This window comes from Dama dama, chromosome 17 (assembly GCF_033118175.1).
Source record: "Dama dama isolate Ldn47 chromosome 17, ASM3311817v1, whole genome shotgun sequence".
Lineage (NCBI taxonomy): Eukaryota > Metazoa > Chordata > Mammalia > Artiodactyla > Cervidae > Dama > Dama dama.
In genome coordinates, this window is record NC_083697.1 from 29,210,861 (window position 1) to 29,237,424 (window position 26,564).

The 26,564-nt window shown below is 37.1% G+C and overlaps 1 protein-coding gene and 1 non-coding gene across 3 annotated transcripts in view; both read right to left on the minus strand.

Annotated features, from left to right (window-relative positions):
* The window catches only part of BANK1 (B cell scaffold protein with ankyrin repeats 1), a 311,689-nt gene that overhangs the window by 1,250 nt on the left and 283,875 nt on the right, over positions 1–26,564 (minus strand). For both annotated transcript variants that reach the window (XM_061164327.1, XM_061164326.1), the window contains exons 12-15: positions 12,274–12,452; positions 5,664–5,727; positions 2,076–2,105; positions 1,015–1,070 (exon numbers count right to left, since the gene is read on the minus strand). In XM_061164327.1, the coding sequence (XP_061020310.1) occupies positions 1,015–1,070; positions 2,076–2,105; positions 5,664–5,727; positions 12,274–12,452 (329 nt within the window). The remainder of the gene's footprint in view (positions 1–1,014; positions 1,071–2,075; positions 2,106–5,663; positions 5,728–12,273; positions 12,453–26,564) is intronic.
* On the minus strand, positions 6,462–6,567 carry LOC133071987 (U6 spliceosomal RNA). The gene has a single exon (XR_009696600.1). It is a non-coding gene; the product is annotated as a U6 spliceosomal RNA (small nuclear RNA).

Consider the following 26,564-nt stretch of genomic DNA (forward strand, 5'->3'; position numbering starts at 1 on the left):
GGGAGAATAAGTGTTGGGAATTTACATTATTTTCCTCTTACCCAAAAGCTTGCTCTTAAAATAGTCCTTCGGATCTTGTAGAAGGAACTTTGCTTGACAAAGATATTTTCATAAACTCCTGAGCTAGATGGTACCTCACAATTCTGCGACAGTCGAATGGGTCTCATGAGTCTATGTGCTACAGACCCATTCAGTCTATAGCTCACCGGTGGTCCACAGAATGATCCAGAAAAGCAAATACTTCAAGCAGTTCTTAAGAGTGAATGACTTTTATGTTTATGTATTTAACATAACATAACTTTTATGTTATGATGTATTGAAGGATGGGAGAACTTAAAGGGTTATCGAAATTTGGTAAACAAAAACTAGTCTGTTATGGGCCCTAACTCAGGATTTTAGCAAGAAATCCAGCTGCCACATGTTCTTGTGTAATAGTGCAAATTTCCTACATCACATATGTAGATAGTGGGAATAGTACAATTGTTTATGCAGAAAAGTGTGTGGTCAGGACATCAAGGATATTGTCTTGAACTGGTCTTGGCTTTTCCATTTGCACCCTTTCTTTAGGGTTATTTTTAGCTTTTCGTTAGCAATTTACTTTCAGTTAACACTACAAAGTGAAGCAACACATATTTATATGAACAATATTTTCACATTATATTTTTTCCTAAAACTAGATTTCAAGGATATATAAACTGTGGGTCAAATCGACTCATCATATTCCTTTTGCTAAAGATGTGTTTATAACTCCTCTACAATTTATTTGGTCTGTACATGTTTGTGCACATGTTAGCTTCAGTGCCTTTCTCCTTTGAGTTCTTTTTTCGCTTTTTTCCAAATAGCTATGTTTTTAAAATTACTGCTTGTGTGTTTCGCACACAAATGCGTATGTAACCTATTTAGTTCATGTCTGTTGGAATGTTTCAAAGCATAGTCAGGATAGAAGGCTTTCACGTTCTTTCTCAACAAATAAGTTCTTTGTATTTTATAAAAATGAAGATAAATACAACCCACCTTACTGCCAAAGGGTATGTTATATAACATACTTTCACTGTGGACACTTTCGTTACCTAGAAATACAACTCTGTTACTCTTTACTCATTCACAAATTTAATAACTCCTTTATTCAGCATTTAAAAAATATATATGCAAACAGTAGGATATGGGTAAAGATAAAAAACACTAAAGAGATAAAATGTGCATATTGAAAAGGCATCCTTGGCAATTATGTATTAATTTGTATTAATATTTAATGTATTAATTTCTCATACCCACATACTGAGGAGATGATGAGCCCAGAAACTATCCAACACCATGGATAACAACCTCCACTTGATTTTGCCTTCTTTTCTTCCCCATTTACCAGGATCAGGTAATTGCAAAGCACATTTTTTAACAAGTTTGCTCCTACCACTGCACTGTGGCCCATGCCACTTCCTGCTTCTATCACAAGTTTCTGACTTTCTATCCAGCCACACACTTTGTTCTATTGCTTCTGCAGTTCCCACAGTCTGCCTTGCTTCAGGCTGGGGGCAGAGCTCACAGCTCTTTAGACAGCTCCCAGCTGGCCTGCAGCTCCTCTCTGCCCTCCCCACTTTCTGCACACATTTCTCTCTCATCACACTAAAGTGAACCCTTCCAACTATCAAGTTTTATTCTAAGTTCATTTGCTCTATCAACGTTTCCCACTTACCAAGTTAATGCCATTTACATCAATCATCATCAGTCATTATAGCAATTCCCCATGATAGAATTCTTACCTATATTCTACATATGAGGGAACTGAGGCATAAAGAGTTTAAGTGACTTGTCAAAGGTCACAGCTAGTTAAGTTTGAACAGCCAAGTCAGAGTTCAAAGTGCATGCTCCTTTTACCATATCACATTGCCTCTGGCATTGCAATTCTAGAATCACGTCACATTTATTTTGGATATCAAATTGTTTTACATATAAATATAAAATCTCTGCGAGTTTTTACACTGACCAGCCTAATCACATTAGGTTTACATTGATATAAAAGTTGGTTTATTCTGGGCTTTGTTTTAGTCCTAAATTCTTCAATAAACACCACTTACCATTTGGATGGTGCACAATGGTGAGCTTATCTACAAGACAAAAAAGAAAAGCACATTCTACTGAGTTTTGCTCCATATTTATCTTAGGGTCCTTTCTTCTTATCCTTTGACTACTTCTTGTCTTCAGATGACTATGAAGTTTCACAGTCTGATTTAAAAAAACACCTCCGGCCACTAAGTGTGTAACTATGTCTTTTATTACTTTTATCACTAAGTGTGAAACTATGTCTTTTTTTCCTTCCGATGTTTGTCCCACATTATCACAATTTTAGATATATTTGACGCTTAATAATAGCTTCCTACTCAGCCTTGATATTCTTTTAGCCTGAGCTATTCAAGTATTTAAAAAAAAAAACCTCATTCAGAAATAATTACATACGGTACAATTCATACACATTCTATGACATTCTTTAGCATTTCTTACATTGCAATTTTCCTGTCTATGAATTCTCTGATTTCAATTATCTGAAAATGTCTCAGTTTCAACAAATTTTTGAAGGTTATTTTTCTTGGATATACAATTCTAAGTGGTCATTTGTTTTTATTTTAGCACTTTCAAAGATATTATTGCACTGTCTTTAGTCCTCCATGTTTCTGACAAGAAATTAGTGAATATGGAATACATTTATGCTTTTCTCTTGATATATGTCTTTTTCTCTGGATGCTATCAAGAATTTACCTTGACTGAAGTAGCTTGACCACAAGTGCTCAAATATAGTTCAGCTTAACAGGCTAACTGGAGTTTTTTTTTAACGTTGTTGGGACAGTATGGAGGTAGTTTACATTGAATTTGGAAAATATCTGACTATTATTTATTTTAAAATGTTTTGCCCAAAATCACTAGTTTATCCTCTGGGACTCTGACTACGTGCATGCTAGACTGTGTTATGTCCTACATGTCTTGAGGCTCCACTCATTTTTAAGTTTTTTTATCTCCTTTTTTATCATATTGGATAACTTCTATTGATCTGTCTTTAAGTTGATTAACTCTTACTTTTGCTACATCCAATCTGCTGATAAGTTCTTCTGATAAATTTTTCATTTCTTTTATTGTAATTTTAATTTCTATAAATTTCCATCTGGTTCTTCTATATAGTTTCAATTATCCTGTTGAAATTTCATATTTATTCACTCTTTAAAACCATATTTTTCATTAATTTTGTTAAGGTCAACAAAAGGACTATCTCATGTTCAGTTTTTATTGATGCTTTCTTATTTCTTTTCTGTGAATTGCATTTTCTTTTTATTTGTACCTCATTAAAAAAAAAAAAAAACCCTGAATACTGGATTTTAAAGATAATCTGTAGCATATTTTGGATTCTATATTCATATTCATATTCTATATTCCTTTGATGAATATAGGTTCTTGTCTTACAAGGCAGTTTGATTACTGTCATGAACCTGTGGTAGGCTTGGTTTTCTGCTTTTTTTCAGTGTCGACCTATACAAAGCTCAATATGTTTGCTAAGACTCTCAGTAGAACCTCCCTGATGACTCAACAGTAAAAAAAAAATCTGCCTACAATGCAGAAGACGTGGGTTCGATTCCTGGGTTGGGAAGAGCCCCTAGAGAAGGAAGTGGCAACTCACTCCAGTATTCTTGGCTAGGAAATGGGGGTGGCAAAAGAGTCAGACACGACTTAGCCACTAAACAACAACAGTAAGACCAAGCCTATAAGTTCCATTTTCCACCGGGCTCTTGTAGGCGTTTGGTTCTAGGCTTTGCTGGGGCAAGTCTAGAGTAGGTCTTGCTCTAAGTCATGGTCCTTACTCTTGACATCTCTGGGGTGTCACAGCAGGATGCCAGGCATTTTAACAAAGTGTTAGGAGACCTTTCCTCTCTGGCAGGGCAGGACTCAATCAAACATTCCCAGTTTGGCTTTGCCCTGGCTTTGGCCAACCTTCAGCGTGTCTGTTCTGCCTTCACAGCCCTAAAAGCTGCTATCTTACATGCTTCCAGGGGTCTTGTCTGCACACATTCAGTACAGCTCTTCTCTGAGCCAGACTTGTGGAGTCCCTCCCTCCCCCTGAGGCCACCTCCCCTTCAGTGACCCACCACACACATTCCAGCAGCTCTGGCTGCCCTGAACTCTGACCTTTGCCACCTCAGTTTGACCTCTTTGCACAGACTGTAGTCAGAAAATCATCTTGTGGGTGATGGTGAGAGACATCTCACATATTTTGTTTTTCTCTAGGATTACAGTCTCAGTCTGCCTATCATTTACTCCCTGAAATCAGTTGCTTCATATTTTTTTTGCCTATTATTTGTATCCTTACAGTGGGAGGGTTTGTCTGGTACTGCTTATTCCATTTTAGCTGAAAGAAGAACTAGTTGATTCCTAATTAAGACACCAACGATTAAGAGTGTTAACTTTGGATTCCAATAGACATGGGCTATAATCTCTAATCTGTGTGTTTATAGGCTTCTTAGTTTCTCAGATTCTCAGTTTCCTTATTATAAATTGGGACTAATGCCTATCTCAAAGGGTTATTAATGTGATAATTTTGTGCATAGGAGATAAGACAATAAATATTAGCTACTACTACTATTTAATGTTCCTTAGTGAAATTATTTATATATTTTATAATTTTATACATTTAAAAAATTTTACTCTTATTCCACATTAGAATGTAGGTTTGTAGAACTCAGTTATTTGTAAATTAGTTTTGGGTTTAGGACCTTAATTATTTTAGGAAGTATATTTATGTTTTAGAAAACATTTCTAAGAGAGCTTAAAGAGTTCTCTATGAAGAAGTAGATAACAATCCAATAATATAAAAAGAAAATGAATTTTAACATAATGAATTTCACCATGAAGTACTATCTAAAAGTTATGCAGTATTATTGAAAATAGAAGAGATGGAGGCTTTCAAACTTTACTAGTAGTTGTCAGTTTTTAATTATCTATGCAGGAGTAGGGACTTGGGAATAGGGTGGTCAGAGAATGACAACATAATTTATTTTCAATTTTGGAATGTGTTGTTTATCTTTGGAGAAGATTTACCATCTTAATAATGTTTGGTTTGTGTTAACATTAAAATGAGTGTTTTTTCCCCCTGGGAGCAACTGCTAATTATTAGCAAGAGGAATCTGTGTTGAGAAGAAGCATGCTAGCTTCAGGGGAAGGCAACATGAGATTTATAATTTAAAATGATCCACATGTGGACAACTGTGAGAATTGACTATATTGAGAATATTCTACCTTATTAAAAAAAAGTGTGACTCTTTAGCAATTTAATACCCTGTATTAAGACTTATATACACACACACAAAACTAAAGCAGAATTATCTTATTTTCAAGTTATATAGAAATCAAAGGAAAGGAAGTAACTAGCATTTACATTATGGGTCAGAGAAGGTGAAAAGTATTTTATGTATTAACTTGTACAACTACTTCCAGGTATATATATAATTATTCTTGTTTTGCAGATAAGGACCCTAAGTACCAAGGAGTAAGACATTCTCCAATTTAAGCAGCTAGGAAGTGACTGGATGTAAATTTGAACTCAGGCCTGTTTTACTTCACCATTCTTGCTTTTTCCACTTCATCACTCTATTATTTTTGAAGAGCAGGCAAATATTACTTACTGTAGACATTTTCTTCTTCTGGCCTTTTCCCAACAATGCAATCTCGTAGTTGGCGTAGTTTTTCCTTAATGAGGAGACAACCAGGAAAGAGAAGTCAAGGTTCACGAGTTTGTTATGAATTGAGATGGAAACTTTAACTACTATGACCAGGAAAACCACTACAACTTAGTGCTAATGTGGTATTTACAGTGTTCCAGCCACCATTCTTGCTACTTCACACGTATTGTTTTACTTAATCCTCGCAACTTCACGACGAGGAGAAAAAACATCCACCCATATGGAAACTGAGTTACAGAAGATTAAGTAACTTTCCTAAATCACACGGAAGTTGACAGTCAGGGTGGGAACCCAGAGGCCAGTTCTTTTGGGAGCCTCTTTCAAATGGCAACCCACTCCAGTATTCTTGCCTGGAGAATCCATGGACAGAGGAGCCTGGTAGGCTACAGTCCACGGGGTCACAAAGAGTCAGACACGACTGAATGACTTCACTTTCACTTTCTCAAACAAACACCTGAGGCATCTACATTGGTTATCGGTGCCTCAAAGCTGGAGGCCAACATAACAATGGTTTGCTTCTGCCTGAGTCCATCTCTAGCCTCTGCAGGGTACATGCTTTCCTAGCAGTTCTTTCTAAGAACCAGGGACGCAAGAGCAAATGATACATAACTGGATTTCCACTTTTAACTCATTTGTGATCTTTCTTTGCTTTCCAAAAGTTCTACGCTAAACATCTATTACCTTTTAACTGAAAGGTAAAACAAGCTAATGCTCAATACATCTGCTTTTATTTATTTTTTAAAAAATATGGAATGCTTCATGAATTTGCATGTCATTTTGCACAGGGGCCGTGCTAATCTTCTCTGTATTGTTCTAATTTTAGTGTATGTGCCACCAAAGGGAGCACCAATAAATGTGCTTTTAAAAGAGAATTTAAGAGTAGCACTTTTCTTAAGGGCTGCCCTGCAAACCTAGAAGCTACTTTTCCTAAAATAGAGTGTGTTCATTGCCTTAAAGATCCTCTCCTATGAGTGGAGCAAACATTCTTCTTTAGGGACTCGGTGATTGTGAGCAGGAGAGAGGGGAGCTAAAGGCAAGGGTTTTTTTTCAATCATCTCACATGCAACTGCAGGGATTCTACCTGGTTCTTCATTATTCTAGAAACTCTTTTACTACTAACTCTATGTTTGTGCCATTTTCCCTCTTATTTTCCTGGGATAAAACTTCTCTGTCAATAAGAACATAATTTCACAGCCGCCTCTGATAGATTCATCTTCGGGATTAAAATGAATATTTTTTGTAAACTACAAGAGTAAGATTGAAAAGTGTACGGGCAGTGCCTATTGGGAAAACAGGGAGAACATTCATTTTCTGATGTTCTGACTTTTGTCCACAATGGCTCAGTGGGCAAAGAATCTGCCTGCAATTCAGGAGATGAGGGTTTGATCCCTGGGTCTAGAAGATCCCCTGGGGGACAAAATGGCAACCCACCCCAGTATTCTTGCCTGGAGAATTTCACAGACAGAGGAGCCTGGTGGGCTACAGTCCACAGGGCTACAAAGAGTCAGACATGACTGAGTGACTAAGCAGATAGGACTTCTGTTCAGGCCCTTAAGTCAAGGACTGATTGAAAAACCACAGGGGAAAATCTCTCTCATGTTCATCTTGGCAATGATATTTTGGATATGACTGTAAAAGTACAAGCAACAAAAGCAAAAATAAACAACGTGGACTGCATCAGACTAAAAACCTTTCGCATACCAAAAGGGCCAACCAACAAAATGAAAAGTCACCCTGTGGGTTGAGGGAAAATATTTGCAAATCATATATATGACAAGAAGTTAATATTTGTAATATATAAAGAACTCACACAACTTAATGACAAATGTCCCAAATAATCTGATTAAAAATGGTCAGAAGACCTGAACAGACATTTCTCAAAGAAGACATAAAAATGGCCAACAGATAAATGAAAAAGTTCTCAACATCACTAATCATCAGGGAAATGCAAATCAAAACCACAATAGGATCTTACCTCGGAACTGTTAGAATGCTTATCATCAAAGGACAAGAGGTAAGAGATAAGGTCATGGAGAAAAAAGAAGCCTTGTGCAGAACTGGTGGAAATGTAAATCGGTGCAGCCATTATGGAAATCGGTATGGAGCTTCCTCAAAACATGAAAAATAGTACCACTGTATGACTCAGCATTCCTACTTCTGGGTATTTATCCAAAGGAAATGAAATCATGATCTCAACCAAATAGCCGCACTTCCATGTTCATTGCACTGGCCAAGATATGGAAACCACCTAAGTTTCTAGGAATGGATAAAGAACATGTGACATATATGTTTGTATATATATATATACACATGAGGTAATACTATTCACCCATGAGAAAGAAGGAAATCCTACCTTTTCTGGCAACATGAGTAGACTCTGAGGGCATTATGCCAAGTGAAATAAGTCAGATAAGCAAAGACAAATACTGTGTGATCATTCTTATATGTGAACTCTTAAAAAAGCCAATTCATAGAAACAGAATTGAGTGGTGGTTATCGGGGACTGAGGAGTGGAAGAAATTCAGAGATGCTGATGTTGGTCAAAGGGTACAAACTTCCAGTTACAAGATGAAAAAGTTCTGGGAATCCAATGTGCAGCAAGATGACTATTTAACAGTACTGTATTACATATATATTATATATAGCAACTTGAAAGTTGCTAAGAGAATTAATATTGTATGTTCTTGTCACACAAAAATGTTAATTTTTTGACATGATGGAGGTGTTAGCTAATGCTATGGTGGTCATCATTTTGCAGTATATAAAATGAATTCACTGTACACTATTAAGACAATATTCTAGTCAATTATATCAGGCAGGTTGGGAAGGAAAGGGAAAAGAACTGAACAAATCCTTGTACTTGGTCAGAGTCACAAACTTTGGCTCTTATGGAAAGTAGTTTTAGGGTTTGTTCTTTCATCTACAGGTTACTTTTTGGTTTTGTTTTGCATGAGCACTTACTGTATTCATTATTCCATTGTTCCTATGTATTAGATAAGCCATGTCAGTCTTAAAGTAATTGAGTATTGTTTTTAGTCCCGAAGTCATGTCTAACTCTTTGCAACTCCCTGGACTGTAGCACATTAGGCTCCTCTATCCATGGGATTTCCCAGGCAAGAATACTTTCCCAGGCAAGGAGTGGGTTGCCATTTCCTTCTCCAGGGGATCCTTCTGACCCAGGGATTGAACCCAGTTCTCTTGCACTGGCAGGAGGATTCTTTACCACTGAGTCACCTCATAAGCCCCTTAGACCACCTTTAATTCTTTCTAAAACGATACTGAACATAAATATACAAAAAAGATCTTAATGACTCAGATAACCGTGATGGCGTGATCACTTACCTAGAGCCAGATATCCTGGAATGTGAAGTCAAATGGGCCTTAGAAAGCATCACTACAAACAAAGCTAATGGAGGTGATAGAATCCTTGCTGAGCTATTTCAAATCCTAAAAGAACTGTTAAAGTGCTACACTCAATATGCCAGCAAATCTGGAAAACTCAGCAGTGGCCACAGGACTGGAAAAGGTCAGTTTTCATTCTAATCCCAAAGAAGGGCAATGCCAAAGAATATTCAAACTACTGCACAATTGCACTCATTTCACATGCTAGTAAGGGCATGCTCAAAATCCTTCAAGCTACGCTTCAACAGTACATGAACCAGGAACTTCCAGATGTACAGGCTGGGTTTAGAAAGGGCAGAGGAACCAGAGATCAAATTGCCAACATCCACTAGATCATAGAAAAATTAAGAGAGTTCCAGGAAAACATCTACTTCTGCTTTACTGACGAGGCTAAAGCCTTTGACTGTGTGAATAACAAAGAACTGTGGAAAATTCTTAAAGAGATGGGAATACCAGACCACCTTACCTACCTCCTGAGAAATCTGTATGCAGGTCAAGAAGCAACAGTTAAAACCAAACATGGTACAACAGATTGATTCAAAATTGGGAAAGGAGTGCATCAAGGCAGTATACTGTCACCCTGTTTATATAACTTGTATGCAGAGTACATCATGTGAAATGCCAGGCTGGAGGAAGCCCAAGCTGGAATCAAGATTGCCAGGAGAAATATCAGTAACCTTAGATATGCAGATGACACCATCCTTATGGCGGAAAGTGAAGAGGAACTAAAGAGCCTCTTGGTGAAGGTGAAAGAGGAGAGTAAAAAAGCTGGTTTAAGACTGAACATTCAAAAAACTAAGATCATGGCATCTGGTCCCATCACTTCATGGCATATAGATAGGGAAACAATGGAAACAGTGAAAGCTTTATTTTCTTTGGCTCCAAAATCACTGCAGATGGTGATGGCTGCCATGAAATTAAAAACACTTGATCCTTGGAAGAAAAGCTGTGACAAACCTAGATAGTGTATTAATAAGCAGATCATTACTTTGCAGACAAAGGCCCAAATAGTCAAAGCTATGATTTTTCTAGTAGTCATGTATGGATGTGAGAGCTGGACCTTAAAAAAGGCTGAGCACCAAAGAATTGATGCTTTTGGACTGTGGTGTTGGAGAAGACTCTTGAGAGTCCCGTGGACTGCAAGGAAGTCAAACCAGTCAAACTTAAAGGAAATCAACCCTGAATATTAATTGGAAGGACTGATGCTGAAACTGAAGTGCCAATAAATACTTTGGCCACCTGATGTAAAGAGTCGACTCACTGGACAAGACCCTGATGCTGGGAAAGATAGAAGGCAGGAGGAGAAGGGGATGACAGAGGATGAGATGGTTGGATGGCATCACTGACTCAATGGACATGAGTTTGAGCAAGCTCTTGGAGATGGTGAAGGACAGGGAAGCCTGGCGTGCTGCAGTCCATGGGTCGCAAAGAGTTGGACACGACTGAGCGACTGAACAACAACAACAACTGAATATAAATCCACAAATAAAATAGAAACAACCAAGGGTTTGATAAAGCAACTAGTGAAATCATTAACAAGAAGGTATTTACATTGGATCACTTTAAATTGTAAACTTTATTAGAGAAAGGTCTAAGGAGGCTAAAGTACGATTGACTTATCTCAACAAAACGTATATAAACTTATTTTCTAGCATTATCAGGAAAGTGGTCTGCAGTTCAGTACTTGGGCACACTTTACCCACTTCAGGATAAGAGGGATGCTTGCTGGTGATGGCAACAGTGTGGACTGAGGAGCAATGCTGTAGTTCTGACCATGAATGACCATCATCACAGAGCTCCACAATTAGCATTCTCAACATTTGTTTGGCAAAACAACTGCCCTTGCTTCACACTGCAAAAGCTTGACCAGGTCCAGCCACCAAACCGCAACAAGAGCTATCCTGCGAGACAGGCGACTTCTAACAAGGTGTGTGACCACACATGTATCAGGGAAGTCCCCTTACCTAAACAATCTCCTGTCTATATGCCATATTGCTTGAATCACTATTCTGATTCATTTCTCTGTTGTTTAAAAAATGTCTTCTTAAGTGCTATTTTAAAGGAAAAATGATCCTTTGGGAAAGGTAACATATTAGGCTGTTAATGATTATTGATACTTGGGCTTAATTGAGTTAATGAGATGGCTGCCTGAGAACTGGCTGCTGAGCTACTGGGGGCTTTATATGAGGAGAAGAAAAAAACTGGTGAAATATTTTGTGAGTGGTATGGCCTGTTGGATAGATAGAATACAGTCTTGAATCCCCTCACTGAGGACTGTCATGGACTGTATATTATATTACATGTATAGTATATTTGTTTTCATTCTCCTCTTGGAACCACTTACTCCAATCCCTTTTCAGGATGCAAATTATTTTTATAGAAGACAGGCTTATCTGAATTTAATACTCTTGGCATAATTTCCCTGTAAATCCTGACTGATCTATATGCAAATCATGATATATATATATATATATATATATTTATTTTTCCAAAGGTAAAGGGGAATATAAAACATCAAATTTGTTCAGGACTATTGTCTGACTATTGGCTTCCCTGATGGCTCAGACAGTAAAGCGTTTGCCCGCAGTGCGGGAGACCCGGGTTTGATCCCTGGGTTGGGAAGATCCCCTGAAGAAGGAAATGGCAACCCACTCCAGTACTCTTGCCTGGAAAATTCCATGGACTGAAGAGCCTGGTAGGCTATACAGTCCATTGGGTCGCAAAGAATTGGACACGACTGAGTGACTTCACTATTGTCTGATATGATTTTAATCATTTTCTTGTTCCCTTTAAGTCTGGTCTAAATAATAAATTCTTCAGAATTCTAAGCACGTTAGTGTAAAGACGCTTCACCTTAATTTCAGCAATGAGATTCATAAAACATTCACTCTACTAAGGGCAGCCTTATACGTTGATTAGATATTAGCTATGATACGCTCAGTCTTAGCACTGAGTTCATCAGTGGTTTGTAAACATGAAACCTGGATATTGTTAAACTTTTAATCGGTAATTTAAAGCCTTTTTTCTGTGGTTAGTTAAAAATGAAAGAAAGAACTGTTACCTGTATTTTTTGTTAAGACTAAATATTTACAAAGAGGCTAGGACTCTGCAAGGGAGGGAGCATGCCGCAGAAGAGTGGAGTCTGTATTACCTGCTGAATTAGCTCCAGGCCAGTCTTTCCCATCTGCCAGTGTTTAAACTTCTCCAGGGCTTCGTCCACAGAGAGTTTCCCATTCTTGACTTTCTCCTGCAGCAGGATGAGCTCCTCCTGTCCCGCAGCGAGGCAGTCCCTTACGGTGGAGAAGGTCTGACTCTCCATCCGACCTCTGTCTACAATATGAGAGAAGGGTGTTTTCATGAGAAGTGTTTTAATGACAACTAGGGAAAAAAAAAACACTTAAAAAAAAAAAGAGCAGTTTGAGTTTCTCATTCCAGCTAGTCTTTAGGCAGTTACAGAACAAATCAGTACAAATTTTTTAATGCATTTCTAAAAACTGTCATCCTCAGACCTAGAGTTATGGGTGAAAAGAATGTGTCTCATCAGTGAAAACATTAAAGGGATGAGGAGAGAAACAGCAACAACCAAAGTTTTGTACTGCACCAGTTGTGGGCAGTGCCAACTTCATGTTCCTTTGGGAGAATTACTTTTAATTCTGCTTCCCTGGTAGCTCAGCTGGTAAAGAATCTGCCCTCAATGCAGGAGACCCCGGTTTGATTCTTGGATCAGGAAGATCCCCTGGAGAAGGGAATGGCAACCCACTCCAGTATTCTTGCCTGGAGAATTCCATGAACAGAGGGGCCTGGTGGGCTACAGTCCATGGGGTTGCAAAGCGTTGGACACGACTGGATGACTAAGCACAGCACAGCACACAACACACATGTGCACAAAATACTTAGCATTGGGCCTGCCACATAGAGAGCTAAATTAAAGGTAATATTATTATTGCTAATAAATATTTATGGAATAAGCATAATCTCTCCAGCTTTGAGAAAAGAGATCTCAACCAACATCCAAATGTCACAAGAGGTTTAGGATCATTTGAAAATTTATTCCTGAAAGATTTAAAATAAATAATTTCTGGTTGTTTTGTAGTAGTGAACTGCTTCCTTTTCAAAAGAGTTTATTTTGAAGCATGCCATGTATTAGTTAAAAGAAATCAAACCTGAATATTCATTGGAAGGACTGGTGCTGAAGCTGAAGTTCTAATACTTTGGCCACCTGATGCGAAGGGCTGACTCATTGGAAAAGTTCCTGATGCTGGGACAGACTGAGGGCAGGAGAAGGGGGCGGCAGAGGATGAGATGGTTGGCTGGCATCACTGACTCAATGGACATGAATCTGAGCAAACTCCAGGAAATACTGGAGGACAGGGGAGCTGTCCAACAGGTTGTAAACAGTCAGACAAGGCTAAGCGACAACAACAACAAATGTATTAGTTGTCTGGCACAGTGAGAACAAACAGTAGGTGGTCTGATGTTTCACTTGTGGCTGCAAACACCACCGAGAACACTGGCCTGAGGCATACTGAGAGCAAACTGCAGACCACAGGTGAAATCAGCATTCGATTTATCCACACAGTGCTGCAAGCCATAAATGAAGCACATGCTGGTAGGGACCCTACTCTCTTGATCTCTGTCACTCCCTCTGTCTTTGGATGACATCACCCTTGTATTCCCTGCCTGGCTGCAGAACTCATGTGAGTTTTGTACTTTCCCATTTACATATTTCTATTATGACCATACTTACTGCATAAGACGTGGCAGCACACATCTTAGGTGCTATCAGGTCCAAATATGCCCAGAGTCTAGGGGGGAAGAGGTAGCCCCACCAAGCTGCAGGCAGGCTGGTGGTGATAAGTTGGGTATGTCCCTGGAGAAACTGCTCGTTACTGGGAACTCGTATTCAAGAAAGAAGTAGATCACTATACTATAAATAAAATAAATTTAAAAAATATGAACTATTGATAGTAAAACAGATATTATCTGAGAGTATCACTCTAAGGAAGTAATGGTAATTCTGCTGAAACTGATTAGCGCTGGTGAGAATAACTTCTTGCTGCTGATTAAGGGCTGGAACCTGTAACTTGGTGCTCTCTCTGTGTACACAGCTCTATCCTGCGAATGTACCTTGGTCTTACATAAAAGAGAGTGGCAAATTGAAAAAAGAAATAAAGAAGTAGATCATTTAGATTGTATCTAGACCAGACTGATGAAGATTTGGGAAACGGGGAGGGCATCATTACAAATTCTATAGTATTAAAGATTCATTGATAGGATGGGTTAGTTTAGAAATGAGATGTTCAAGTACTTGACAGCAGTTTTAAGTATTTGATGGGAACTTGAGCCATGAGGCAGTCTTGGAATGGCCTCTCATGTCTTTCAGTTTTGAGATTCCAGCAGTGAATCTCAGAAAGGGGGGCACAGAGAGGGTTCCTTTCTGTAAAGATTCACAAGCACATAAAACTGCTCCATGGCCAATCATTCTGATTCTCATGGGAGCTTTCTTGGCTTATCTTTCATCTTCAGAAGTCCTAAAACCCCAGGACTAACGAGATGCCAACAGATTCCAATACTGTAAAGTTTTTCCTTCAGGGATGGTAGAGCACGCGATCTCAGGGGAATTGGAGAAACAAAAGTCAGCCAACAGCCAAAAGCACACATAAGAATTAAGCTCTTGTTTCTTATACCACTTGCTTTTTATAGGCCTCCACGCTCCAATTCAACTCGTGAGATGCCCTCTGCAGTAGAATTCTATGTGCCATTCTTGCCAGAGTGTGGAGGTTTAGCGTCGTCATTTAACAGTTATACCATTTAACTAGCACCTCACTTCTGTCATCCCTTTGCCTAAGTGTGAATCCATTTTTATCTCAAAAACCCGTGCAGCTGGATTTTCTGCATTTATAGAAGTTATCGCAAGCCAAGTCTTCCCAGAAAACGGCCCCAGCTTCAGTATCGCTATACGTGCAGGTTTAACTGAATTCAAAAATATTGAATTCTTTTATTAACATTCATTTCAATTATCGTTTCATATTTCAAATGTTAGCTACTAAAATATAACCAAGATGACTTTTTTTTGAGGAGGCAGGGTTCAGTTTTGCATGGTTGGGCAGACAGAACAAAAGAACACAATTTAGGAGCAAAAAAATTCTAGACAGATTGAGCCCTGAAAGTGAGTTGTACAACTAGACTAATTTTACATACATCTGCTTTTTCCTCTTTTTTTTTCACACAAAAATATTAAAAACAATTGTCATGATAAATTACTATTAGGTATGACAAAGTTGCAAAGAAAAATGATTAGGCATTTTACCACCTTTCTTCCTAAGGGCAAACTAATCAAACCAAAATATGTAACCTATAATTTGTGATAGATTGCTTTATTGCATTTAGTTTATTATTTTATGGGGGATGTAAAGGTTTTTCCTTCCTCCTCAAATTTATATTTATTATTAATTTTCATAAGAGTTAGCATGAAATAATAACATAATAGTATGAGTGTAACATAATTTTCATTGAAAAGCATTTGTCAGACTATTTGTACGTATAGACAGACTCTTGTTCTCTTATTGTAAAAGCTTCAAGACAAACTACAGTTTCTAAAGTTTTGATCCTTTCAGATCAATTTTTCTTTTCAAGATTTTCCATCTGATCAAGTTTTGGTCAAATAAACATCAAGCAATTCATCTGGTGGACATATGAACCTAGAGATTAAGTAAGAAAGCAAATTAAGCTTTTCATAAAAATTCTATTACCAAGGGACTGGCTAGAAGAACACTTTTTTCCTGAAAAATTGAAAGCAAACAACTTGACTGGTCAATGACAAAGAATTTAAAATGTGAAGTATTTACTTAATAAGTAAATTAGGTAGTCATTAAAATAATATCAATACTTTAAAAGACCACGTGCAACAGAGTGTGCTTATTATATAAGAACAAGTACAAAAGCAGGATGCAAAATTGTATATATGGTAAAGTGTTAACCATATCAATGTTGTACATATGTCAGTAAAAAAAGAACAAAAACTTTCAGTAATTTTATAATCTACACCATTCTTTCACAGTTAGGTGATTCTTACGCCAATGTAACACTAAATACTATAGCTTTGCTTTGCATAAGTAGTAAACCTTAACACACGTGGGAAATGGTGATGCCTAGATCTCTTTTTTTCCTAAATGGTTACCTCATTTCAGCTCTTATTTATTTATCAGCTTTATAAATTTAAACACATTATTCCAAACTGTTCTGTCTCTCTGCAAAGGAAAAAAAGTCCTTTCAATATGACTGGGATTTCCTTAAATTTATAAACTATTTTAGGAACAATTTAGCCTATTTAATCTTCTCATGTGAGAAAATGGTATACTGGCCCTATTTAGCAGGAACTTTTTGTTTTCAGTGTATAGTGAATATTTTTTTTCTTTCATGATGTCTGCAAAGTAATATCATTGCTATCGTTCAGTTGCTAAGTTGTGCCTAACTCTTCGTGACCCCATGGACTGCAGCAGGCCAGGCTCCCCGTCCTTCACTCAGAGTTTGCTCAAACTCATGTCCATTGAGTCAGTAATGATGGGATGATTCATAAAATATGAAAATTCTGTTTTACTTGAGTTTGGAATAACTCAGCGACAAAACTTGTCCTGGGTAATCTTTTGAGTTAAAATTTATACAAACATTCCTTAAAAAATTCCATTCATCACTTGACATAATTTTTTTATTGAGTTGAATTTGTTCTATTAATATACTCTATTATTTAGAGTAATTTTAGGCTCACAGTCAAATTGAGTAGAAGGAACAGAGATCGACACATACCTCCAGACCCGCATATGGGTAGCCTCTGCCACTATCAATATCACCCACCAGAGTGGTATATTTGTTGCCACTGATAAACCCATACTGAGACATTATTATCATCTGACATAATTCTGTTAATTAGTATTTCTCTTTGAAAAGTCATATATTTTTAGACACAAAAAAATAAAATAAGCATTTCCTCTGATTGTATATACTGACAGTTTCTCATGACTGATTTTCTTATTGACTTTTTCTCTTGGCTAGATTTGCCAGAGGATTTGCTAATTTACTCCTTTTAAAAATAAACTTTTAGATTTAGTCAACATTTCATATCTGTGAATTCTTTAAGTTCTATTAATTTTCAACTTTTACTAGATTTACTTCATTGGTTTCATTCCACAGTTTTTCTTTTTCTTACTGTCTAGTTCCTTTGCTTTCCTTTAATTGTTACTAACTAAAGATTTAGGGCTATGACATTGCCTCTTAACATATGAGATCAGAAAGTGGGTTGAATAGGTCACATTTCTAATGAATTTTATTTTATTTAAAACATTTTTAAATGAATTTTAAAAAATTCATACAGCATATTATCAGTTAAGGATCCTGAAAAGCATATATTCTATTAAGCACAAACTAACATTATCTTAATTTTTTCTATTCTATTTTTTTTTGCATTTTTACTATTTTATCAAACTTTCAAAGTATTTCTAATGTGTCACTACTATTGTGGGTTTTGTCACATTCTTTTATTCTACTACATTTTATTTAAATATTATAATGCTTTAACATTTGTCTCATGAAAGAACATGGATAACATGCTTTTATTTGGATTTCAGAATTTAAATAAATGAAGTAATTTTCTTTGCCTAATACTTTTGCCTTGAATTATATTTTTTCTAAAATTAAGATTGAAAATAATTCCTTTGTGTCTGTTTCTTTAAGCAATCATTACTGACCATAAATTTTCAACTTTTATTTTCTTCAGTATATTTTTGTAGTATATATTTTAAAAGCAAGATGTAGTTTGATTTTGTCTTTTATCCAAATTTGAACCAACATCTGTTATAAAAGAAAATATATAACATGGTATTTAGAATCAGACAAGCACAGGTACAAATCTCAGCTCTGTCTTACCCCACCCCTGTAAACTTCAGTTTGTCTAATACCTTTACTTATAGGGTTGTTGCAAAGGTTAATAATTATTTACACTTAATTCCATGTTTTATTGAATTCATTATTCACCACAAATTCTTTAACACTATAACTTCTATTTGAGCTTTTAATTTTACTGTCATTCCTTTACTTAGAAGATATCTTGGGGAATACTTTGATGATGACATAGAAATGCTATCTTTTAAAAAAAATCTTAGATATCCAAAAAATATAATTTTCTTCTTATACAAACAAACTAAACAGCTAACAATCTAATTAGCAAGCTAAACAAACTAATTAGCAAACTAAATATAAACTTCTTAGGTTGTGATCTTTTCCCAATAAATCACGTAGTCCTTTATGTCAAATTCTTGTTATACCATTCTCTAAGTTTTAAAACTGACTTTTATTTTTAAAACAGAAAATCTAAGTTAAGATATTTTGTCAATATTTTGGGATTATTTCTTCATCTATACAGTCAAAGTTATGGTTTTCCCAGCGAGAGTTGGATCACAAAGAAGGCTGAGCACCTGACTGCCGAAGAATTGATGCTTCTGAACTGTGTTGTTGGAGAAGACTCTAGAGTCCCTTGGACGTCAAGGAGATCCAACCAGTCCATCCTAAAGGAAATCAACCCTGAATATTCACTGGAAGGACTGATGCTGAAGCTAAAATACTTTGGCCGCCTGATGGGAAGAGCCAACTCATTGGGAAAGACCCTGATTCTGGACAGGAGGAGAAGAGAGTCATGGATGATGAGATGGGTGGATGGCATCACTGACTCAATGGACATGAGTTTGAGCAAACTCTGCGAAATGGTGAAGGACTGGGAAGCCTGGCATGCTGCAGTTCATGGGATTGTAAAGAGTCGGACATGTCTTAGTGACTGAACAACAACAAGAGTCTAGCACTGAAAGCTGAATAGTTTAGCTTAATTTAATAAATGAAAATTCAAAATAACTCATACTTCTTTTCAGTTATCTTCTAAAAAGTTAAAATGTTTGTAAAATGTTTCAGACTTAGATAATTACAAGTCATTAGTTGAGGTGATCTCATTTTGTGTGTGGGGGGCATGCATGAATATTTCACATTATTTTCCTTCTGATAGCTTGATGGTTCTTGGGAAGATACAACCTCACTCATTAAATAAATCATTTATCAAAGTATAATTAACCTGAGTGTTCATGATGAAATTCTTTCTTTCCTTTGACTTGGGTTTTGAAGTTATTATATTATTTATTTATCCTCTTCGTCAATCTTCTTAAAAGAGAACACATCTATAAAATCTTGCTCAACAAGAGACTTGGTGGTTGTTTATCCTTTGTTCCCATTCCTTGTGTTCAGATCAAATTTTGTTTTCTGCTTTAGGACTACATAAGACTTTGGCAGGTGCAATTCACAACTCAAAATCCCAGGGCTTAGTGGTTTTGTCTAGTGTAAGTTTGTTACGTATGGGGGGAGCGTGATTCTTTGGCACTATGTTCTGATAGGTCTGCAAGCAACTGACTTCCTGAAAAAACAGTAGTTCTTCTTGCCCATCCCCTCTTTCCATCACACAGCTTTCTTTACTGCAGGATCTCAGGCTGCTTTCTACTTAGAGAACTACTTTTTCTGTATGTGTATGGAAAGACCAGAGCAGCAGTGGGGAGAACGTTCAACAACTAGCACTTGTGATACTGGGAAAGATTGAAGGCACAAGGAAAAGGGGGTGACAGAGGATGAGAAGGTTAGATAGTATCACTGACTCGGTGGGCATGAATTTGAGCAAATTTCAGATGGTGAAGGACAGGTGAACCTGACATGCTGCAGTCCATGGGCTGCACAAAGAGACACAAAGAGACACGACTTAGCGACTGAACAACAACAAAGAGAGGGATAACTGGGGGTCAGTAGGTGAACTACTGATTTTATTTGTTTCAGTCTCCTTTGTTAAGCCTTAAAATTAATTGGAATTAGTATCTTTTTTATTATTAACATTTTTTCATTATTAGCTTTTTAAAAAGTCTTTGTTTCCATTGTTAATAAGAATTCCATCATTTTGATGCCTTTCCTTCACAAGCATTTCTGAAAGGCCACTGTGTGCTGTTGACGCATCACCATTTTAGATAAGACCTCAGCTATTACACAAGTTTTTCCAGGTATGACTTTAACCAAAAAAATCTTCCATAAACAACATGACAAATAGACATGTAAGTTATACTGAAAAGGAGAATTGAAGCCATTATTCTTCTGTGGAGTACATATAACCACATTTTGATAATTTCCCGTTTTCTTTTTAATATATCAAGTATTGGCAAAAACAGCCTGATGAAAATACCTCAGGGACAAGTATTCTCTTTTGCCCACATAAAGGTAATACCATCTGCATTTCCCTAGGTCTCCTACTTACAGAAAATTCTATTATTTAACATTCATCAAACTGCTATAGTGCTGGGAACTTAGAGAGCTCATATAAGATGCATTCCCTGATTATATCTTTCCCAAGAGCATGCACACCCCATGAAAAGACCAGCCAATAACGATTTTTCAGTCTGCATTGAAGAATTAGTGGGCAGAGATTATATTACAAGTTGCAAACTCCAAAGCTTACAGGTGCCAGATAGAATGATTGAGCAGAGATTTAGTGCCTGTTTGTTAAACACATCTGAATAGTCTTCATTATCAATAATATTTTTTCTTTTATGTTTTTGTTGATGGCATGATTCTCATGATATGTCTTTATTTTCCCAGTTCTGATAGAATTATGAGTTTAGAGAAATGTGTCTCAAGTATAAGAAAACAATATGGAAAGCATGATGACAAACGATAATATCAAAAGTCATTTGTAGCAAATGATATAGTAATACAATAGGGAGTGGTTGGAGATTTGAATTTTTACATGAGACAGACTGAAACATGGTTTTAAACATGGCAAAAATGGAAAGGTTTAAACATGACAAAAAGTTGAAATTACATTGTGTACATTATTTTTTAAATATAATATATTTAGAGGCCAGGTTTGACCACAATATGGCCTGTGAAACGTTCCTTTTGGTTAGATTTTGTTTTTTGTGTGTTGGTTTGAGGTGATTATTATAGCACATGGCTGTTCTCATGTGTTCCACTTGTTGTTCAAGTCTAAGGTAGGACATAGGCAATCAAATTCTACAAGCCCTACAAATAGTTTGTGTGCTCACCTAGGACTGAGAGTTACTTGGATAGGCAGCTGGTTAGGGTGGATATGATCCTCCTCCCTCCTCCCTACTAACCCCAACCCTCAAAAATAGGGTTTGCCTTTCAAGCATGATAGCAACAACACACGCTTGATGAAATTATTATTATTTCACTGTGTGACTGGACAAATCTGTGGCCATGACCAGAGAGGTAGTTAAAGATGCTAAGAACGCTAAATCTCACCAATTGCCATGCATCATCTTTGAGGTCTGACTATGCTAATACAATGGGATTATTCTGGTGAAGACAGAAAAAGGGCTCTTGGTATAGCCCATGAAAAAAGATATAATGGGGAAAAAAGTTGTAACAGGTCTGGGAGACATGAACAATCTTTACCCCAGACTATTATATGATTTTGTGAGGCAGGAAAAATAAACCAGATATTTCCATGTCCCTGAAGCTCTTATAATTCCTCCAGCACCCTCTGACTTGATCATGTTCACCTGCTAGTCTTCTAATTACTAATTATGTTTTATAGAAACTTCATTATTTGGCAAGTGTCTAATGAATGCAAGCATTCTTGTCACTTGGAAGGAATCTTCCCATATTATAGATTTAATCGATTGGAGTTGAGGTTATAAATCAGTCCCCATGAGCTTAGTTAATAAGACTCAGACATCAAAATTCTGATTGATTCTAAACCCACTGCCATAATTCAGTTCTCTGGTTAGCCACGTTGAGGAGCAAACCCTTGACCACTATGTGGCGCTCAATTTTGGGAAGTGGGTGGTAGCAGCATATTCTGGGGACAACGCTCTGGTATTGATTTAAAATTTTTCTAATTTTAAAAGTAATTTGGAAAAACTGACTTTAAAACTGTATTTTGATGGAAACTTCTAATCTGTGATCCAAAGTCCTCAGCATTTTTCTTATTTTTTTTTTTCAAAATGTGAAAACTGAGTTGAAGAAATCTGTTTAGTTTCCATGGAAATGGTGCCAATTAATTTTTTTCCTTTTCCTCAGGAAAATTCCTTGACTTAGCAACAATGAAACTTCCTGGCAATCCCTTGGCAGTCTTCAACATAGGGCATCTGAAACGTCTGCACTTAAAATGGAAAAATAGTTGGCTTTCATAATTCCTTTCCTTCCAGTAAAAAAGTAATATATACTGAAATAATTGAATAATTTCCTTAACCTTTAGAGAACATGTCCAGTCCCTTTAAAAAATCTTGACTCTGACAAACATTTCACACAAGGGTTTTTTTTGTTGTTGTTCTTTCCAAATAGTTTATCATTGGTGAAGTATGTATTACTTTTCCTATTACACCATGAAATCCCAGGATACTTGAAGAGTATTCATTAATTTAGGCATAAGCAGTTTTGATTGCTAAGTATGTCCTATGCTCTGGATGGTCATAACTATCTGAAAAGGTTTAGAGAAGAATGGTTGGACAGAGTAAGTCCATTAGGTATTTGATTTTTAAATATTTCTTCCAAGTTGTTCTTTAAAAAAAAAAAATCTTTATTTAATTTGTTACAATATTGTGCCTGTTTTATGTTTTTGTTTCTTGGTAGAGAGGCATGTGGGATCCTAGCTTCCCCACCAGGGATCAAACTCGCACCCCCCACATTGAAAGGAGAAGTCTCAACCACTGGACTGCCAGGGAAGTCCCCCTTCCCAGTTATTCTTGTTTTTTTCTCTAGATTCTGATTTCAGATTGCAGTCATCAGGAAGGCTTTGCTTTTTTTTCTTTACATTTTGTAAGATTTAATGTTCCTCTATCCTTGAAAACAGAACAATATTCTTTTCCAATCTGCTGAATTACTGATGTCCACAGTTAAACGAACTGAGAAAGGAACTGCTTTAAGTTGACTAATCAAAAATATCATCAATAATTGGATTGAAATATCTAGACAGAAAAATTCACACAAAAATTCAATTAAAATTTTTAGCATCCTAATCACCAAGAATTAAAAAATAAATCAAGTTATCATTGATCTTGAGGAAGCAAATTAAGTAACAAGATATGGACAGATGTTAACCCAATAAAATATTTTATAATTTAGGTTCTTGTTTCCTTTCATCATTCCCTCTGCCCCTTTTCTTCTGAGTAAACAAGGGATTACTCTTCTGTACTTTTGGTAGAATAATAATAGGTTTCACACAGGCTTCCAAAACATTAGCAGCCTTTCCTTAAACATTGTTCTCTGTGGGACAATCAGAGGATAATACATCAGGCATTCTGAGATCCCTTCATTACACTTGCCACTTGTTACTTTCTTCCATCTCCTGTGGCCTTCTTCACATCATCCCCTTAATTCTAACATGATTTAATTAAAATATGATAATTGAATAATTTGCTAAAAATGCTTCATGGGAGTTTTCTCCCAAAGAGCTCAAAGCATCCCCTCTCTTTATTCTTTTCAGAGTTCTATGAGATGTGTGGAGGAGTCCAGATAGGAATAATCTTCTCTACTTTAATTCTTCAGTAACTGTTTGATTCAAGCTGTACAATGCTCTCACATGGAGTTCTGCAACTGTTTCTTAAGAGAGCTAAAGGCACAGTGGGAGGATAACAGAGGACTTAAAAAGATGTTACTTTCCCTTCAAAATAACAAATCACTAGATATAAAAAACTGCCCAGTAAGGAGTTTTTTGCATACAAATTTATGAGCAGTATATCCAAGTGATTTTGTGGGAGACTGGAAGTTCAGGCTCATCATGTGCTGCATTCAAATACCACATATTTGTTGGAAGAACGATATAAGCACAATGCCGCTGTCATGAGAAAAGCCACTTGACGTGATGGGTGAAGATTATTCATTTAAGGACACACCTTTCTTTGGAGGATGATTCAGGGCATCCCAGGAGCAAGTCCACTGAGGTTATGTATTCAACAAGTCAACAGGTGTTAGAAATTGGTGCGATCAGTACCTCACCATTTACATAATGGAACAAAAAGAGACTATGGAAGTGGTTAGTGGCTGCTGGTGAAATAACTTCCAGCTTTATTTTAATGTCTCTCTCAGTGATTTACAGGTAACAATTTTAAGGTAACATTACTTGGAGGCCTTACAAATAGCTGAGAAAAGAAGAGAAGCTAAAGGCAAAGGAGAAAAGGAAAGATATATCAATTTGAATGCAGAGTTTCAAAGAATAGCAAGGAGAGATAAGAAAGCCTTCCTCAGAGATCAATGTAAAGAAATATCAATTTGAATGCAGAGTTTCAAAGAATAGCAAGGAGAGATAAGAAAGCCTTCCTCAGAGATCAATGTAAAGAAATAGAGGAAAAAATAGACTGGGAAAGACAACAGATCTCTTTAAGAAAATCAGAGATACCACGGGAACATTTCATGCAAAGATGGGCTCAATAAAGGACAGAAATGGTATGGACCTAACAGAAGCAGAAAATATTAAGAAGAGGTGGCAAGGATACACAGAAGAACTAAACAAAAGAGATCTTCATGACCCAGATAATCACAATGGTGTGATCACTTACCTAGAGCCAGACATCTAAGAATGCGAAGTCAAGTGGGCCTTAGGAAGCATCACTACAAACAAAGCTAGTGGAGGTGATGGAATTCCAGTTGAGCTATTTCAAATCCTAAAAGATGATGCTGTGAAAGTGCTGCACTCAATATGTCAGCAAATTTGGAAAACTCAGCAGGGGCCACAGGACTGGAAAAGTCAGTTTTCATTCCAATCCCAAAGAAAAGCAATGCCAAAGAATGTTCAAACTATTGCACAATTGCACTCATCTCACACGCTAGCAAAGTAATGCTCAAAATCTGCCAAGCCAGGCTTCAACAGTATGTGAACCATGAACTTCCAGATGTTCAAGCTGGATTTAGAAAAGGCAGAGGAACCAGAGATCAAATTGCCAACATATGTTGGATCATCAAAAAAGCAAGAGAGTTCCAGAAAAAACATCTACTTCTGCTTTATTGACTATGCCAAAGCCTTTGACTGTGTGGATCCCAACAGACTGTGGAAAATTCTGAAAGAGATGGAAATACCAGACCACCTTACCTGCCTCCTTAGAAATCTGTACTCAGGTTAAGATGCAACAGTAAGAACTGGACATGAAACAACAGACTGGTTCCAAATTGGGAAAGGAGTACGTCAAGGCTGTATATTGTCACCCTGCTTATTTAACTTATATGCAGAGTATATCATGAGAAATGCCAGGGTGGGTGAAGCACAAGCTGGAATCAAGACTGCTGGGAGAAATATCAATAACCTTAGATATGCAGATGACACCACCCTTATGGCAGAAATTGAAGAGGAACTGAAGAGCCTCTTGATGAAAATGATAGAGGAGAGTGAAAAAGTTGGCTTAAAACTCAACATTCAGAAAACTAAGATCATGGCATCTGGTCCCATCACTTCATGGCAAATAGATGGGGAAACCACAGAAGCAGTGACAGATTTTATTTTCTTGGGCTCCAAAATCACTGCAGATAGTGACTGCAGCCATGAAATTAAAAGACTCTTGCTCCTTGGAAGAAAAGCTATGACCAACCTAGACAGCAAATTAAAAAAGAGAGACATTATTTTGCCAACAAAGGTCCATCTAGCCAAAGCTATGGTTTTTCCAGTAGTCATGTATGGCTGTGAGAGTTGGACTATAAAGAAAGCTGAGTGCTAAAGAATTGATGCTTTTGAGCTGTGGTGCTGGAGAAGACTCTTGAGAGTCCCTTGGACTGCACGGAGATCCAATCAGTCCATCCTAAAGGAGATCAGTCCTGAATATTCATTGGAAGGACTGATGCTGAAGCTGAAGCTCCAATACTTAGGCCACCTGATTTGAAGAGCTGACTCATTTGAAAAGACCCTGATGCTGGGAAAGATTGAAGGCAGGAGGAGAAGGGGACGACAGAGGATGAGATAGTTGGATGGCATCACCTACTCAATGGATGAGTTTGAGTAAGTTCCGGGAGTTGGTGATGGACAGGGAAGCCTGGCATGCTGCGGTCCATGGGGTCACAAAGAGTCGGACACGACTGAGCGACTGAACTGAACTGACTTTGGAGTGACATTATTTCAGAAGTGGGTTGAGGTTAAAAGCATCAGTACGTGCTCATTGATTATCAAAGCATCCAGCGCTACCTCCATTTCTGCCACCTTTTATGTTCTTCATTTCTGAATCTTAACCAAGGCCTTATTATCAGAAAAATAGTGTTATAAATCATCTGCTAGCATCTCTCTTTTCAATAGGAACCAACTGTGTCAGAGAAGACCAGAAGCAGCCACCTCCTGTGGACCCAGAAGAAAACATTCCTCCTGTGTGAGATGCTTCTGTAGCTACAATGTCTATTTCTTTTCTGCATTACAAATAATTATTCAAA